Genomic DNA, 18,404 nt, shown 5'->3' with positions numbered 1-18,404 from the left:
CACATTATACAAGATGCAATTTCTGGAGCAACTCGGAAACCTACTTTATCAAAGAAAAGTAAACGCATTTATTTTTTTAATCTAGTGTCAAAACTAGATTTTGGAGGCTACTGCCCTAACGGGATAGTCACTTATTTGCCTGGTATCACAGCATTCTTTTAACGGACGAACCATAGCCGCTAGAATTCATTCAGGATCGTCACGTGAATAATGAAAACAGAAACTTTGCAGATGTTAAAATCCGTAAAAGCTGGTCATTAATGGCATTATATTCCTTGTATCCATATTATTCTTTTCTCGTATATAAAACTAGTTTTACAATATTCCAGTACCAGTGTACCATAATTTTTTCTTTTCTAAGCTAATCATTTCGTATAAATGTCCAGAAGCACAGAAACTACTGCTTAAGAAATGAACAGTCAAACTTTAAGGATAACTACTTGGAACATAAATGGTGTTGTTATTAATAAAAAGCTTTTTCTGTATCGCCTAATGGAGTCATGTGACGTATTGTGTATACAAGAACACTTTCTCTCCAGTGAAAGTCTGGACATTCTTTCACTTGACGGATGGCTGAAAGTATTTGGGGTTTCAGCGATTTCCAGTCAAAGTGGAAAAGGTAGGCCATCCGGTGGTATAGCGGTACTCGCCCGAGCGGAACTTCTACCGACTCTTCACTCGTCTTCTGACAATTTGTTGTGGTCAAAATAAACGAGACTGTCATTTACTCAATGTACATGCCAACTGACTACCGAGACCTTAAGTCTGAACGCAAGTTCAGTATTGCTTGCAAAAAATTAGCAAGTTCAGTTAGTGGTTCAAAACAAACAGGGACTAAGCGTTATACTAGCGGGTGACATGAACTGTAATCTGTCTGGTACAAACCCACGTTCACAAATCTTCCTTAATGCCCTCGCCGATCTTGAGGTTCTTTGGAACGATCTTGATTTTACATTCATCCATAATTCGGGAGCAACCTCGGCCCTTGATTTCTTTCTTCAAACCAAGCAAACGACATTGCCTCTCCCCTCTCCATATGTGAACACTACAATCAACATTTCCGATCACTTACCCGTATCCTGTTCTTTCGATACAACTATACAGCCAAGCATAGGTCCCAGCCAAGTCAGGAAGTGGCGTAAGAAATCTGACTGGAAGAAGATCAATATAGACGTATATCAGTCTGTTTGTGATGAAATTATGGGAAGGATCGAGGTACCCTACCACCTTCTACAAGCGAATCCCAGTCTAGAAACCACTGAAAAACAGATTGATTTAAATGTATATTGCATGGAAATAATCCATGCTTTGAGAGTCGCTGAAAGTGCTGCGGTACCACAACGCAGGGTTCGCATTGGTACTTAAGTTCCACGCTGAAAAGAAAACCCACTCCTAGCTCAGCTTTGTCATGCTTCTAAGTTTTGGCACAAAATGTGGATGGATATAGGAAAGCCCCGGTCAGTTGCTGTGAATACGGTGCGGATTTATCTGAAAAGAAAGTTTGCCAAATGCCTGCAGAAGCACAATGCTACCATTCTGGACGAAAATAGTAACGCGCTGAAAAGTGAGCCAAATGTCGTGTGGAATTTTCTTAAAAGGAAAAAAAGAAGTGATTGCGACGGTCCTAGCCTCTGGCCCACAGAAGAACAGTGGAATAGTTATTACAAAATAGAATTTGCAGCACCCGACGCTCAGCTTGTGTCGAAATATCAAGATAACCTTGATCTCCTGTTAAGTGAAGCATCGCCTTCACTCGGGTTTGTGGTAACTGTTTCTGATGTTCGGGTGGCGATAATTAAAGCAAAGAAGAAGTCCTCGCGAGGCATTGACCAAATTTGTGGCATGCATTTAGCCCATGGCAGCCAAAGGGTCCTTGAGCATCTCACTCTGTTATACCAGATGATCTTCACTTGCGGTATAGTGCCAGATTCCTTCTGTGTTGGGGTTGTCACGCCGGTATTAAAGAAAGGAAGAGACCTTGATCAATGCAGTTCTTACCGCCCCATAACAGTTGCCCCAGTTTTTTGCAAAATTTTTGAGCTTCTTTTTATTGATGAGTTATGTAGAGTCTGTGAAAGCCCTGATAACCAATTTGGTTTTAAACAATCTGTTAGTAGGGAACATGTTCACCATCTCATTTGTAATGTACTTTTAGAGTGTGACCAGACAGGGGAAAGGGTTATAGCAGCTAGTCATGATGTACGCCGAGCGTTCGATTCTGGCGTCCATGCTCAGATACTGTCGTGTGCGCTCAAACGTGGCCTTGACAGATCAATCGTCCTACCACTCCGAAATTTATATAAGAAACTGAAGGTTAGAATTAAAGTCCCGACGATTGATGGTCCACAAATTTCGGCTGTAGTAGTTCCTGTAGAAAAAGGCATACGGCAAGGTGCAGTTTCTTCCCCTACCCTTTACAATAATAGTGTTTTAGAATCACAAAAAGATGTTGAGATGAGTCTTGTGTTTAGAGGTAGAGATATATCACTGTTAAATTATGCCGATGATATACTGAATTTAAGCCGTTCTTTTGGGATGATAGAAAAGAACTTTGATATTCTGAGAAACGCTTATTCCGAAATAAACCTGTCTTTTAACGAAAATAAGAGCGAAATTGTTGTTTTCAACCGTCAAAGCTCAGATGACGTTCCTGATATCCGACTTGGAAATAGTGTCGTGAGACCAGCGCCTAGTTTAGTTTACCTCGGGCTCCCAATCGATTGTGATGTAAAATCTACGAGATCTTTGCTACGAAATCTTATGGTCTACTCATATCTACCAAGACAAATTATAATAGACATATCAGAGCAAGACTTTTCAATGCGCTGGTGCAGCCACATGTTATTGGTCTTTCCCCGTTTTGGGCTCTATTAACCGATCGGAATAAACGTACCATCCGGTCATGCTTTTACCGTTTTTGTAAGTTCTTGTTAGGCCTACCACCCTGGACTAGAAACTCTTGGTTTAGTGAAAGATATGGCATTCTTGATCCATACCTGGCCGTCCAAAATCGGCTGTCTCGCTATGTCCGATCTCTCTGCAAGAATAATTCCCTGTATGGGGCGATGCTGCCATAATCTTCTTCTTCTTATAAGTTATCTTTCTAGTTTAGTTATATTTTCTCTTGTTATTTATGTATTATGTAGGATAAGTATTTAGTTTCTTTTTTTTTGGTCGTTTTGTTAATTTCGTTTGCTTTTTCTTTTCTCCATAGGGTTATCTTTGTGGGTTATTAATAAATGATGAATTTGATGAATGCGAAAGATGAGCGGCGGTCTATACTGTGTTTGTAAATATTTCTAGTTATCAATGCAGCTTTACTTCGTCTGTTCTACTGATCTGTTAGTCTATTTTATTATACTGTTTTTCTTTGTTATATTAGATTTATTGTGCTTGCCATTGTTGAGTTACGTGTACTTTTGTTTTTGCTTTGTTTATTAATTTTTTCTCTGTACTCCACTGTTTATACTTTTGTATATTTGTGGGTAATAAATATTATTATTATTATTATAGTGCTGCTGCAACCGTGATTTTTTTTGTCGTTTTTGTCTTTGTATTTCTTTTAGGTATTCCAAAGCAAAAACGTGGTGAAGCATGGAAGCTTTTAATTGATTACAACATAAACTATCCAGAGCAGAGACTGAATCTTCCTTATGGGCAATACTCGATCACCTCACTACCTCAGGAAAATGTACCGTATGAGGATCTGATTTGTCAGTTAACCTCATTTCAGCATTTGATTTTGATTGACCTGAGTCGTACCTTTCCTAAATACTCTTATTATTCAGCATTTATGGGTCCAGGCCAACTTGCATTGTACAATCTGCTTAAAGCTTATTCGTTGCTAGATACTGAAGTGGGGTATTGCCAAGGTCTTAGCTTCATTGCTGGAGTTATTCTCCTTCATGTAAGTTTTTTGTTTTCTCTCTTTACTCTCTTTTTTACTTTGAAATATATACCATAAATTAGTAATAGTATTGAGTGTCAAGTAATTGGCTCATTTTAAGGCCGAACTTAGAGGGTCGGGGAGGGGTTACTCTGTCATCATCATTCGAAACTATATTCCAAAATCCATGCTCTTCCGAAAAAAAAATTGCATTTTGGTATATTTAAAATATGCACTTTAGGGCTCTGAAAGTATATGCTCCCAGGTGATCTTTTCTATTTTGGGAACGACTGGGGGACTTTGCCACTTTCAGTGGGAGGTTAGGAAGGTCAAGAGGCTTTCAAATGTCTTGATTTATCTGAAAGTCTTGATTCAAGCTACCAATCAAACGTTAATAAAATCACTCTCAAAGTGGGCCCTTCGCTTTCCCTCCTTAAACTCCTCAGGGATTTTTCTCCTATACAAAAACACTTCTTGAGACTCTATATATTATTTGCTTGGGCTATTTCTATTTTAGAATATGGTCATCCATTCTTGCACTACGCACTCACCAAATCACCAACTGAAAAAATAGAGACAATACAGAAAAAGGGCTTTAAAACTAATATATAGTCCAGGCAAGCTCCTCCAACGCTTTCTCTTGTGAAAGTTCAAAGAAACCACTCCTACTGGAGTGCTCATCCCACCTCACATTCCCAGCTGGTCCCGAAATCATCGAAAAAGGCCTGTTCGTCGCCCGAGGGGCCAACGAATTAGGTACCTTAGGTACTATTATTTTTCAGTCCTCCTTCAGCTGTGCCTCCATTGGGTGGGAGTTATCATCTTTCCCTCCTCCTGTCTCCCTCTTTTAATTTTAAGCATTAATTCGCAGTAACTTATGGCTCTTACCGCCGCCTTCAAAATGCTGGTCTTCTTTCTTTTGGAACACGGCTGAGTACTGAGGATTTGTCTGATGTTTGTAATTTGCATAATGTTAATGAAAAAGTAGCTGCATTTTACAAAAAGTTAAATGATAGTTATTAATGCCAAAAATTATCAAGCTAAAACAAGAGAATGCAGCTCTCATGTGTTGCTGCTTTGGTTTTGGTAAATTTGATTTCAGATTGAAAATTAGCCTTGCATTTTGCTTGATTCAAGCGAAATCAACATTGATTAAAAATCCCAGCCAAATTTCAGGCAAAATGAGCCTGAATTATGCATGTGTGCTTCTTGGGAATGATCCACATTCCAAAGTAGGGCCCAGAAAGGTATTTTCCGATTCTGAATTTCGCCTACTTATGCTGTTTTGAGTATACTGCTCTTTAGGGACCTCACCCAGGCCGCTCAGTGTGTCCCCATGTGGCGATATGGGAACGCCCTACAGATATCTAGGGTACCTCCATAGGAGGCACGGACCAAGGGGGAACTTGTCCCTGGGGGTCCATAATAGAAACTGGGGCACCCTCGCCCGGGGCCATAAATACAGGTGGAGGAGGAAGAAGGCCCCTCACTCAACAGGGCCCACCGGCGTGTCCACATGTCCCATGATTACAAACCTTCATCGTAGGAGGATCCTGTATAGGAGGACAACTGTGACAGGGCGTAAGATCCAAATCTACGGATAACGGCCTCTGCAAAGGGCTGCCCTGACCCTTTCGTTGTACCTGCAAGACTGGGGACATTGCAGTCATTTCTATTCCCACTTGAGGAGTGGCGCCCCTCAAGAAAATTATAGCCTAGTAAACGACACAGCATTCGCACGGGATTCCGATTAATGGATAATTCTTCTGGGTTTGGTCTGTTTTGACGGGCGTTTTCGGGCTGAAAAACCTCTTCCTATCTAATTTATCTACTATGAGGGTAATTTCTCAAATTTGCTATCAAATATTTATTTTCAAACTAATTTATTCTCATAACCAAATATCCCTAAAAATAATTGTAAAAAAGTTATATTACTAAATTCTTGTTAATTATTCTATGAATGATACTTTTTTCTGTAAGGTCCTCATTGGCAAAAGGGGTGTTAAGATTTTTTTTTTTTTTTAGTTTAGTTATCATTCAATAAGAAAAAATGTTTCCTACTTTCTTGATACTTTTTTCTAGGGCTCCGAGCAAGAATCTTTCAGTTGCCTGAAACACCTCCTTATCACCAAAGGATTACGGTCTCAGTTCCTGCCAGGTATGATGAGCATTCAAGTCCAACTCTATCAATTTGATAGGCTACTCCATGACAACATGAAGGACTTGTTTGACCACCTGGAGAGGAACGACATTGTTCCTATTTTTTATGCATCACCTTGGTTTCTCACTATTTTTGCATCTCAGTTTCCTCTTGGATTTGTTGTTAGGGTATTTGGTATGTTGATCCTTTCTCTCTTTCTCAGGGTTGTGTACAGCTAGCTTTTCTATAAATTCCAAAAATTTGCTCTTTCGAAAAAGGCATGATCTCGTTAAAAAAAAAGAGGAAATTTACTTTTTAATAGCCTTGTAATAGAAATATACTAGTGGACATGGACATAAAAACAAAGCCATAAAAACATATTAGGGCTCAGCATGCCAAAGGCAAGTTTTAATAAAAGTAGGTCTTAATGTTTTTATCGGTTGAAACTTTTTTTTACTTTGATTGAGACTTTTTCATCTACTGAATTGGCTTTTATGTACCAGATTAAATGTTAAATGAAGTAGTATGATTTTTCTTTCGGTTATTTCAATTTCTTTTTTGATTAGAAAATTGTGCAAAGTAATTAAATAAAGGATTTCGTAGTTAGAATCAAAGATTAGCTAGGAGATTATTAAAGCACAATATGCAGTCTAGAAACTAAACAACTTAGCATATTGGATCCTTTTTTTTTATTAAAAGTGAGAACGAGAACAACTGGATTGGTAATCTGTATCTAAGCTTTTTGAAGTGTTCAAGTTTTCAATTAGATAATTATGCTCAGACACCTTTGGTGCATTCTCATGCTGCTGTTTTGTGGATCATGTGTCGTACTTATAAAGGAGAATGCTCTTAACCAAGGACAGGTGGATTTTAACTTTTGTACTAGCACTTATTTTGAAGTAGCTCCATAGTGGATTGTGAAGAGAAGCAGTTTTCTGTATTCTCATCTAGATCTCAAGCACAGCTTAGATATCAATACAGTTATGAAAACTCGATTTATTTTTGGGACACAGTGCGCGGTAGCGATGCTAGTGGCTTGAGACATTTTTCATATTGGTATCTAAGCTGTGTCTCATGTATTTTCACCACGTATGCGACAAAAAAAAGTTGCGTTCCCGCCTATGGTGTTGTAGTACGATCTACGCGTCGGAGCGTGGGCTTGGAGGAGGCCCCAGGTCCAGAGTTCTGTACAAAAAACTTCTCATGGGCAAGATAAGAGTTTTAATAACTGTATATTGGTATCTAAGCTGTGATGTCTTAATTCAGAATTAGGAGCCAAGATATATTGTGAGGTCAACCTGTTCGAGGCAGATGCAAAAAAAAACTCTATTGGTTTGTTACCATAAATTTCCTCTTTTATGTGCCTACTTTGAGGCTGATAAAATCGACCGATGTTACCACATTGTCAGCTATACCATGGCGTTTCTTCGGGTGTGATGGAATATTCACATCATCAGCATACTTTGAGAACCGTAAACCTGCAAAACAAAATAATTATAATAGAGAGTACAGCAGGTAGCATAATTTGACATCTGTCCAAAGATAAAATCACTAGTTAAATTACCTGAAATTTTAGTTGCATTTCACTATTTTAATTCTTAAATAGAAAAGCGTTAAAAGAAAAAAATTTCACAAATATCCTTTTATACAGCATATAATGAAACTATGTTAATTAAAAAGCGGACAGAATTACTTTAAAAATATATTTTCTGAACAACGTTTTACAAAGAAAAGTAAAGAGCAATATCAACACAATACCTAGAACGAGTGGGAAGTTGAAGTCATATTAAAATATAAACTTAAAACGAACAGAAATTACGATAAATGAGTAAATGAAACCTAGAAGAAACAGAAATTGAAATAAATAGTCCAGAAAAACTTAAAACGAACAGAAATAAAGGGAATAATCAAATCAAACTAAAATAATCCCTGTCTAGTCCAATACGTTTTCTAGAATCATTTATACTCTACTGAAAACGAAATTCATTTTGAATATTTTTCTTTTACGTTGTAACATTAAAAACTTAAATACTCTTCAAACTTCCAGAATTTTTCCTTTACAGGTAAGAGTGTATTTACAACTATCAATTTTCATCACTAGACTCTTTTTTTACCTACTTTTTTCAACTGTATAAAAAAAATTGTTGGAATAATTTGCCAGCTAAAAGTATTTTTTAGCTAACTAGACAGATTACTTTGAAAAATATCAATTGGCGGTCTTGTGTTTATGTGTAAATTGTCTATAGAAAAAAAATAATAGTAACATAAAAAGTGACTTTTTAAAATATTAAACTCACAGATGTATTTATTCTAAGAAGTTGTTATTTTGCTGTTTTTTCTGTTTTTTTTTAGTTTTGATTAATTTTTCGATGTTGATGTTATTAAAATAACACTATTTGAAATGCATATCATTTTGATTGAAATCCCATTGTAGCCTTTAGGGGTGTTGAAGAGGTGATAGTCCCTCTCTTATATGGTTTAATTTATATTCACCTCAAATTCGACTTTATTATTCCTCTTCAATTTCTCTTCGTTTTTGTTGCTCATTCATAGCAATTTCTGTCTATTCTAAGTATGATATAGTGTATGAATTTCTTTCTCTACATTTTATGTTTACTACTGTATTGCCCTCTTTATGTCTTCTTGATGAACTGTTGTGAAGATGGAAAGTTGTTGTTTTTTTTTTTGTTTTTTTTTTAAACTAATCTGTTACCCAACAATAGCATCCGTGATATGTTGATGTTTTTTAAGCTTCATGAGTATGGTGTTGATTCTCACATTTAACTTTGAATAAATCCCCCAACCATCATTCACAATCTATATATAAATATTTATTTTAATAGATAAATAGCTCAAGCTTATTTTAGATATGAATTTCGGCCTCAATAGAGATTCAGGCAAAGGTCGAATTGGCGACATCTTTCAATTTCCAATTAAGTGCACACTTACTTCTGCTCTTATAATGTATCCTTCAACAAGGTCTCTATGCAACATAATTACCTAGATCTCCTCCAAAATCAAAGCCGTGTTAATGCAATAATAAATTTTTATTTCATATTTGTGATTTCAGTTTTAGTTGTATTAGTGTTTTCAGTTGATTTTTTCAATAAGTATCTTCAAATTCCAACAAGCATTATGATAGTCAAGATGGACTTGTTTAAGTTACTACTTGAGGGTAAAGATTGTATTATTACTAGCTGTATGTCTTTGAGCCTAGTATGTTCAATTCAAACATGCATATTCAAATTCAAAGTATATTCATATTCAAATAGGCCTTATGATAACCAGTATACGACCAATTGAAATTATTACTTGAGCATCGAGATTACTTGATTTATCTTGAGCTTTGACACCATTCTTATTAGAAATAATACTGGCTGACCTTAGACTTAGTATTATTTGTGTTTAAATCTTTCCCAAGCCAGCTCTGATAAACTATTACTTGATCGAGAGCTCATGTCAATTTATTTGATATTTTCCTTCTAGATCTGATTTTTCTTTACGGCATCGAGGCAATATTTAGGGTTTCCTTAGCTTTGCTTGCTGAGCATCGTGAAATGCTGATCGGCTGTCGAAATCAAGACCAACTTATGGACTATTTCAAGTCAGTCCTTCCAGCTATTGGTGCTAGCGAAGCTTCAAGGGTATTTTCCCAGGTACGTTTGTTCTTGCTCTGTGTAGCATTGGATTTACATCAAAAATGGGCATAACTGAGCCTTTGAAAAGTCAGGTTTATATTTTTTTTATTTTTTTTTCGAAATCAAGACCAACTTATGGACTATTTCAAGTCAGTCCTTCCAGCTATTGGTGCTAGCGAAGTTTCAAGGGTATTTTCCCACGTACGTTTGTTCTTGCTCTGTGTAGCATTGGATTTACGTCAAAAATGGGCATAACTGAGCCTTTGAAAAGTCAGGTTTATATTTTTTTTTATTTTTTTTCGAAATCAAGACCAACTTATGGACTATTTCAAGTCAGTCCTTCCAGCTATTGATGCTAGCGAATCTTCAAGGGTATTTTCCCAGGTACGTTAATTATTGCTCTGTGTAGCATTGGATTTACGTCAAAAATGGGCATAACTGAGCCTTTGAAAAGTCAGGTTTATATTTTTTTTTTTTTCGAAATCAAGACCAACTTATGGACTATTTCAGGTCAGTCCTTCCAGCTATTGGTGCTAGCGAAGCTTCAAGGGTATTTTCCCAGGTACGTTTGTTCTTTCTCTGTGTAGCATTGGATTTACGTCAAAATGGGCATAACTGAGCCTTTGAAAAGTCAGGTTTATATTTTTTTTATTTTTTTTCGAAATCAAGACCAACTTATGGACTATTTCAAGTCAGTCCTTCCAGCTATTGGTGCTAGCGAAGCTTCAAGGGTATTTTCCCAGGTACGTTTGTTCTTGCTCTGTGTAGCATTGGATTTACATCAAAAATGGGCATAACAGAGCCTTTGAAAAGTCAGGTTTATATTTTTTTTTTTTTTTTCGAAATCAAGACCAACTTATGGACTATTTCAAGTCAGTCCTTCCAGCTATTGGTGCTAGCGAAGCTTCAAGGGTATTTTCCCAGGTACGTTTGTTCTTGCTCTGTGCAGCATTGGATTTACGTCAAAAATGGGCATAACTGAGCCTTTGAAAAGTCAGGTTTATATTTTTTTTTTTTTTAGCTTTTAGTTTCAAAGAACCTGATTGGCTCCCAATTTCATATTGTAAAAATATATTTCCTAAAATAAGGTTTAATGCCAACAAATGACGATAAAATCTTTTATATGAGGACGAAAATCATCAACAAATTTTTGAAATTCAATTTGACCTACACCATATCAAGGCGTATTTGAATAAACGTTCTTTGCTCAAGTATATAAACAAATATGAAAGTTTTTTTTTAAACTGCCATGTTGCTTTTGGAAGGTTAGGGGAAGGCCAGTAGCGTTTGTCTGGTATATATTTAGAGGTTGCAAGTTTGAATTCTGAATTACAAAGTCCTGTCTAACTCAAAAGGTAATTACAATGATGTCCAGAAGACTTGAAATGGAGGTTGTAAAGTTTGTTCCAAAACCTATACTACAAAAGATAACTGTTGGGGTTCCACCCCTGTTTCTTTTGTTTTTCAGATAAATGACCTGTTTTCGTTACCGTAATTGCATTTGCTTAGATTTGCCTATAGTATAATTTTCAAAATTTTAATAAGTTAAAGTCTTGTTGCTAAGCTAATTGGCAATAAGTAAGCTTTAAAGCTAAATTCTAGCTTTTCTTCCTGATCTGGGCCATTGAAAGATAGTATTATTCAAAATGCCTTTGAAATTGTAGCTTTTATTTATAGAATTGGCTTGGGTCAATGCAGGGTCCACCCCTTAAAAAAAGTCCTATGTACAGAAGTGGTGATTTTATTTTAGTCTACATTGAGATTCCGTTTATGGAGTTTATGTTCAGAGGCTTTGTTGAGAGTGAGAGATATGTTTTTTTAGACACGTCGAAAGAAGATAAGCGAGTTATTTTCGACAACCGTGTTAGATTATTTTTCCACGAACCCAGGCAGGGTAGGCAAAGAGTTCGCGAGAAATACCGCCTTAAGTATATCGTCAGGGGGGTCCGTTTACCCTCCAAAGACATAGCTAGGGATATTAGGGGTGACCCAGGTGGTGGCACCCTTGGCCTAGAGCTTGGCTGTTTTGATTGTTCCATCACGTTACCATATCCTGGAACAGGATATACCGTAACAGGGTATTACCATACCCTATATTTACATTACAGTAGTGGTGGCCGCGGTGCTTTCCACTTTAATAAGTGGTGACAGCGTTGGTTCCATAACAATAAGTGGTTTCTGTGCCATTCCATCACAATTATTTGGTGAAAGCTGCTTGCCATTACCAATACGTGGTGGCAGAAACTGAAGAACCTTTCAGGAATACTGGTAGTAAAAGAATCCGTGTTTTTTGAAGTTCTGATCAAATTTAGCTTACAGAGTAGCCTACTGTGATCACATTTAAATAATTGTGGGGAAAAGACGGAATCAATTGAAGTACTGTGAAATTCTGAATGGGCGTTGCCTAGTTAGAATAAAATAAAATTTTATGAATTAATATATCACGCAATTACGGGTGGATTTAGCCTTGAAGTAGTAGGCTATAAAAATATTACAGAAATCTAAATGGGCGTTGCCTAGTTGGAATATAATAAAATTTTCTGAATTAATATATCGCGCAACTAATTAGTGTGCAAAAATAATCGGCTAATTGATACGTAGCAACTTTTCACGAGAGACCGGAAGTTGGACATTCGAGAAATTATTTTCATGTATTTTGTTGTTTGCTGAATTTTGAAATAATGTTGGACAGAAATATTAACACAAGATCAAAAAGGGCAAGTGAAGCCCATAGAAAAAGTAGGGAAATAGAAAAAAGGATGATATGGAAGGCCTTTGAGAGAGAACACCGAGAATATAGGAAAAAATGCTGGCTGAGAAAGATGAAATTAGAAAGTATAGAAAAGCGGACGAAAGGGCTAGAGTAGCCTATAAAGAAACAGACATGAAAGAAAAGAAACGCAGAGATGCTGCAGTAAGAGAAAAAAAGGCCCATATGGAGGCTTTTGAGAAACATCAACCGCAAAATTTCTGGTTTCCGGATGTATGGAGACGCTACTAACCTAAGAAACGTTAGCTCTAGTTTAAATATTCGTTGTAAGATATTTAGCAACCAAGATCTTCTAGAAAGAACCTCGTTGAAAGGCATTATGCATAGTAATGGGGAGGTTTACAAAACTAGCACAATTCAACGGAGCTAGTAAAGCAGAAGATCTTACTTTCAAAGAGCTTATGGAGGCCGATAAAAAGCAATTACAAATACATGAAGAAATCGTTCATGAAAACGAAAAAGAACGGTTGGCAATTGTTGAAATTCTTCAAATTAAATATAATGTTTTGAGAGAATATAAGGAAGACATAAGAATTGTTTTTAAACGTCATCAGTTTATACGGGATATAAATAATAAATTAGATCTGCTTCCGCTGTCTGGCGAAAAAGAAAACTTCGTTTACGAGGCTTATGCAACACCACACAGAGAAAACTTTCAATCCTACGAAAAGTTGAATAAAAAGATTGACAAATTTCATGTGGAAAGTATTGGCAAGGTTTTTCTATTAATTAAGAAAATTTCTAGACCTCGAAAAGAAAATACCTCTAAATTAGACAAAATAATTGAGGGAAATGTAGAAGAGGAAAGACAGGCCCGTAGGGAGGCCGATAAAAATATTACCAGGATGTCGCAAAAACAATTAACAGACTAATGAAAACTCGTAGGAGAAATTTTCAAAGTGACTTTTTATCACGTTGCCTATCATCATCATCATTTTATTTATAACTCATCACAAAAAAAAAACTGGGCAGAAAGCCCAGGAATGATAGAGTAAAAATCAAGAAAAGAAAAAAAAGAGACAACAGAAATAAAAACACACTTTGACAACTACAAACAAGGGACAAACAGAAATGACCAAAGATGGGAAGACTTCTGGCATTCGGTAGTGAAATCACAAATACGCTTCTCAATAACTCTAGCTGGGTTTACCAAATGCAGCTTTTTTGCAGAAAAGAGTTACTTGTCCAAGTTGGAAGTTCCATTAAATACTTTGTAAATTTAAAGTAAAGGAGATGAACTTGCTTTCTTTTTCTACAATTAAGGTAAGACCAAACAGGAGCAAGGGCAAGTGAGTGAGGAACTGTTAGGCTATTATATTAGTGAGAACGATGTACTCTACTTAGATACGAAACGTTTGAAGCCAGGGAGGCATACGCAGCCCGGATCTTACTGGCATAATTTTTAATTGCCAGTTTTACAGTTTCTTTCAGGTTTGCTCCAATAGGCATACCCAGGTAAGCAAGGCTACTAGCTAAAGTAACCTCAGAGCCGGATAGAATTATTGAATTTCTATTCCCTTTATAGTTGAATGGTAGAACAACTATTTTATCAGTATTAAACCTCAACCAATGTGTTCGTACTCTTCTTAGAGAAATTCAAAGGTTGAAAAGCATCCTTGAAAAGTGCAGGAAAGGTTTAGTAGGTCATCTGCAAACGTAACTAACGAAAAATCAACTCTTTCACAGTTCAACCTGTCCTGAGCACCGGTAAGACAATTATTAAAAAAAATGGAGAAGTCAGAGCTCCTTGCCGTACACCTTTCAGAATCGGAAACAGTTTACTACTATCTGTAATTTCAGTCTTCAGATTTCTATACATGTATCTTAAACAAGTGATTACCGCAGCATCAGTACCTTTCAAAAGGGCCTCAAGCAAAACCTGCGAAAATATACACGAGTCAAAGCTCTTCCAACATCGAGTGCACATAAGACCAGGAAATCCCCTCTTTCTTCAATATTCTTCAGCACATTTATAAGTAGGAAGAGAGCTGGCTTTCTACCTAAGCCTCGCTGGTACCCAAACTGACGAGGAGGGGTGGAACAATTTTCTTCAATATCTCTTATCAAAAGAGGCTCAAAAAGCTTGAAAGTAGTACATGACATGGTAATGGGGCGATAACAACTACATAGAGAGGCGTCTTTTTTGCCTTTTTTAAGGATGGGGGTTATTTGTCCGATACAAAATTGCAAAGGGACTACACCACAAACAAGGATCATCTGAAACAGTAGTGCTAAATGTGGCTCGATTAAAGAACCTGCAAGTTGCAGGTGCCTTGCTGAAATAAAATCAAAACCAGAGGAGGATTTTTCTTTAATTTCAGAATCAAAGAGTGAACAGCACTTGGCGAAACAACCAGGAAAGATTTTGTCTTATTTGAAACAAGTTCTAGCTGCTTTTCAAAAAACTCCTCTATGTTTTTGTTGGGAGCACTGAACTCCCTTGTGAAATATCAACCCAATTTTTTTCAGGCACACTAGCACTCTGGGCTTTGATAGACTTGTCTCTAGGACGATTATTTTCTGCTAATTATGTGGACTTAAGATTTTAAAACCTCATGCGGATGCCCATGTGATCTAGACCATGGTAGTTCTGCAGTAAAGACCTGTGGATGGTGATAGATCTAGAGCCTAGCAGTGGAAGCATTAGCACAGACGCTGGGGAAGAAAGAAGTCCAATGGATGTTGTAAAGTTGAAGTTCGTTGTCTATGTTTGTAAGGGTTGACCAGCATGGCGCGTGGGCGGTCATTTATCTTACGGAGGGAGGTTGTGGGGCTCCACCCCTGTTTCTTTTCTTTTTCAGATAAATGACCTGTTTTCGTCTCCGTAATCACATTTGCTTAGATTTGCCTATAGTATAATTTTCAGTGATAAGTTAAAGTCTCGTTGCTAAGCTAGTGGTTTTGCAATAAGTAAGATTTCAAGCTAAATTCTATTTTTATCTTCCTAATCTGGGTCATTGAAAGATGACATCATTCTAAAAGCCTTTCGTTTATAGGATTGGGTAAGGTCAATCCAGGGTCCACCCCTACAAAAAATTCTATAGACAGAAGTGGGGATTTTATTTTAGTCTACATTGAAACTCCGTTTAGGGAGTTCGTGTTCAGAGTCTTCGTTGAGAGTGATAGATATAGGTTTTGTTGAAGACAGCGAAAGAATATAAGTGAGTTATTTTCTACAACCGTGCTAGATTATTTTTCCACGAATCCAATCAGGATATGAAAATAGTTCGTGAGAAATACCGTTATTATAATATCGACAGGGGGTCAGCTTACCCTCTAAAGAGATAACTAGAGATATTAGGGGTGACCCAGGTGGTTGCACCCTTGGCCTAGGGAGGTACCGTGATCGTTTACACATTACATTGCGGTAGGGGTGGACGCAAGGCTTTCCACTCCGATAAATGGTGCCAGCGTTGGCTCTATTACAAAAAAAGTGGTGCCAATGCTATTCCATTACCAATATTTGGTGCCAGTGGCTTGCCATTACCAATAATAACTACAACAAAAACTAAACCTTTCGATATAACCCAACATAATTAAAACGGTTAATTTATGCAATACCTCAAATTTTTGGACGAAAACGGATTTTCTAGAGAATGGAATCGAATAGTTTGCGGTAACGAACGGTAAGTAAGGAGCGACTTGGGCTAATAGTAACCGAAACTTTAATAAAAAGAAACTTTGATAACAATTAATATGCCAAAAGAATTTGCTTTTTATTTTGATTCCAAATGCATAAAATTTATTAAGTATAAAGTTACCCATCAAAAGCTACGAGCTTGGGAAAATTTGACTGATTTTCGAAAAAGGGAAAAACATTCCCAAAAAGGCAAGTGATAATTTCGAAAGGACTTTTGACACGTCATCCTTAGGCTTGTATAGACTTCAAAAGTGTGCAACAACCTGGCACATTAAAACGAACCAAAATGAAATTGCTTATGAAATAAAATAGATATCTCTGTTCGCTTTGTGTTTTAATATGGCTCCTTACTTTTCTCTGAAAAATTTCGATTTCAGAAAGCGTTAAAAACAAAGCTAATTCATTCCAATTTCTAAAAATCAAATCTGGCATGTCTTGTAGTCTTAAAATCAACAATATTGAGAGAAGAAGAGGCTAACATAATTTACCTGCACGTTGAACCAGTGAATGGTTGCATTAATTAGAAATGCAGGACTCCCATTAAGCTCCAAAACTTGAAAAATAGTTCTCGACAACACAAAAGCTACTTTTGTGTTAGAACGTTCTAAACTACTTCTGAACGAAGTTCGTCTGCTGCTCCTCATTAATTTTTTCCCTTTTCTTTTTATTTCTTTTCGTTTTGTTTCCCATTCAAATATCGCATGGAAAATCCAAATAGAAACCCAATGCGAATGAAAGGATTGTCAATACCTCTGCATTAAATACCGGCTTAATTAAATAGCTCAGAAAATTGAAGTGTCCGTTTCAAAATTGCAAAACGATTTGACAATGGTGTTTTAACTACCCTTGAACCTCTTCATTTGTAAATGAAGATAAAAATGTCTCAAAGAGTTTTTCGCACTTTTAGTTTCCCTGCTTTACTTTTCCTTTGTTTTCAATTTGTTCCTTTGCTAATATAAATTTGGATGCTTTATGATTTTAGGCTGTTGAGTATGATTTAAGCCGTCAGCTTGCTACATATGAAATCGAATATTACGTCCTTCAAGAAGAGGTTGCTGCTAATAGCTCGCATATATGTCCTACTCGGGAAGAAAATATTACAGCACATCGATTGGAAAAGCAGTTGAAAAATCTGCAAGCCCAACTGGATGTTAGCAAACTATCAAATAAGGAAAAGTGCATTCAGGTTGAAGAATTGAAAGAAAAAAACAAGAAGCTTGCTAATAGTGTAAGTATGAGTTTCTATTTACGTCAACTCGTATTTTAAAGAATTTGGGAGCATTATTGCTGTTTTCTAAGCAAAAAATACTTCTTTTAAATATTTAGCCCTTTGCTTATAGACTTTTTTGTTCTCCCCTGATGTATTTATGCTTATAATTTAGAAGAATTTCAGTATTACTGCTACAAACATGTTAAAGTGTAATGTCAACTAACGCTGACATATTACACTCCTCTTCCACCCCATCCTGTCCTTCTGCTTCAGCTACATCCCTTCAGAGATCTCCGAAGATTCAAAGTAACTTTTGTAACCTCATCCCATCTAAGTCTCAGAAGTCCGGGTTTTCTCTTGCTACCGTGTGGGTTATTGGCGGAACTACTCCTGGTATACGGTCCATCCTTGTGGAGGACATGGACTAGCCTTCCAAGCTGGTCTTTGGTCATTTGTTTACTGAGTGAGGCTGAACCACATCTATCATAAAGAATTAAATTAGGCACTTCTTTGAGAAGATTTATTTCTAAATACATAGGATTTTTCTGCTTTAGTGGTATAATAATATTGCTGGTGGTATTGCTGAGTGGTAAATAATATTGCATAGTGGTATAATAATATTGCTGATTCTCTGTAAAAATACAGGACTTATGTACTATTCTTGGAAAATCCATTCTTATAGAATAGCATTAAATAAAAAAAGTTTTTTTTAACAAAAGCAAAGACCGAAGCTATGTCATGAGCAGAGCAAAAAAAATAAAAGGAAATATAATGAACAATGAACTAAGATATGATGTAAACAGATAGTAGACATGATAAAAAAAAAATTGAAACCAATAATGAACTTATAATGTACCAAAAACAAAACTGATATTCAACTCAAACTCAAAACGAACAGAAAATGTTAGATAAATGAATTGGGAAGTTGTCCCCCGCATCAGTTTTTAATGCTGAGTTGTAGTGTGTGATTTTTGTTTAAATGTATGATTTTTGTGAAAAAACTGAATTTAGCTATGCTACGATAGTTTTTAAACATAACGATCTCTCTCTCTCTCTCTCTCTCTCTCTCTCTCTCTCTCTCTCTCTCTCTCTCTCTTCTCTCTCTCTCTCTCTCTCTCTC

The 18,404-nt window shown here is 36.5% G+C and overlaps 1 protein-coding gene across 2 annotated transcripts in view; it reads left to right on the top strand.

The window, feature by feature from the left end:
* The window catches only part of LOC136038741 (TBC1 domain family member 1-like), a gene marked incomplete at its 3' end in the record, with an annotated part of 110,095 nt that extends 92,793 nt beyond the window's left edge, over positions 1-17,302 (top strand). For both annotated transcript variants that reach the window (XM_065722102.1, XM_065722103.1), the window contains 4 exon segments: positions 3,567-3,907; positions 5,969-6,221; positions 9,513-9,682; positions 17,057-17,302. In XM_065722102.1, the coding sequence (XP_065578174.1) occupies positions 3,567-3,907; positions 5,969-6,221; positions 9,513-9,682; positions 17,057-17,302 (1,010 nt within the window).
* Positions 17,303-18,404: the final 1,102 nt, after the last annotated feature.

The sequence above is a fragment of the Artemia franciscana genome, chromosome 18 (genome assembly GCF_032884065.1).
Source record: "Artemia franciscana chromosome 18, ASM3288406v1, whole genome shotgun sequence".
Lineage (NCBI taxonomy): Eukaryota > Metazoa > Arthropoda > Branchiopoda > Anostraca > Artemiidae > Artemia > Artemia franciscana.
The sequence above is the reverse complement of the archived record's forward strand: the minus strand, read 5'-3'. Positions and strand labels throughout refer to the sequence as shown.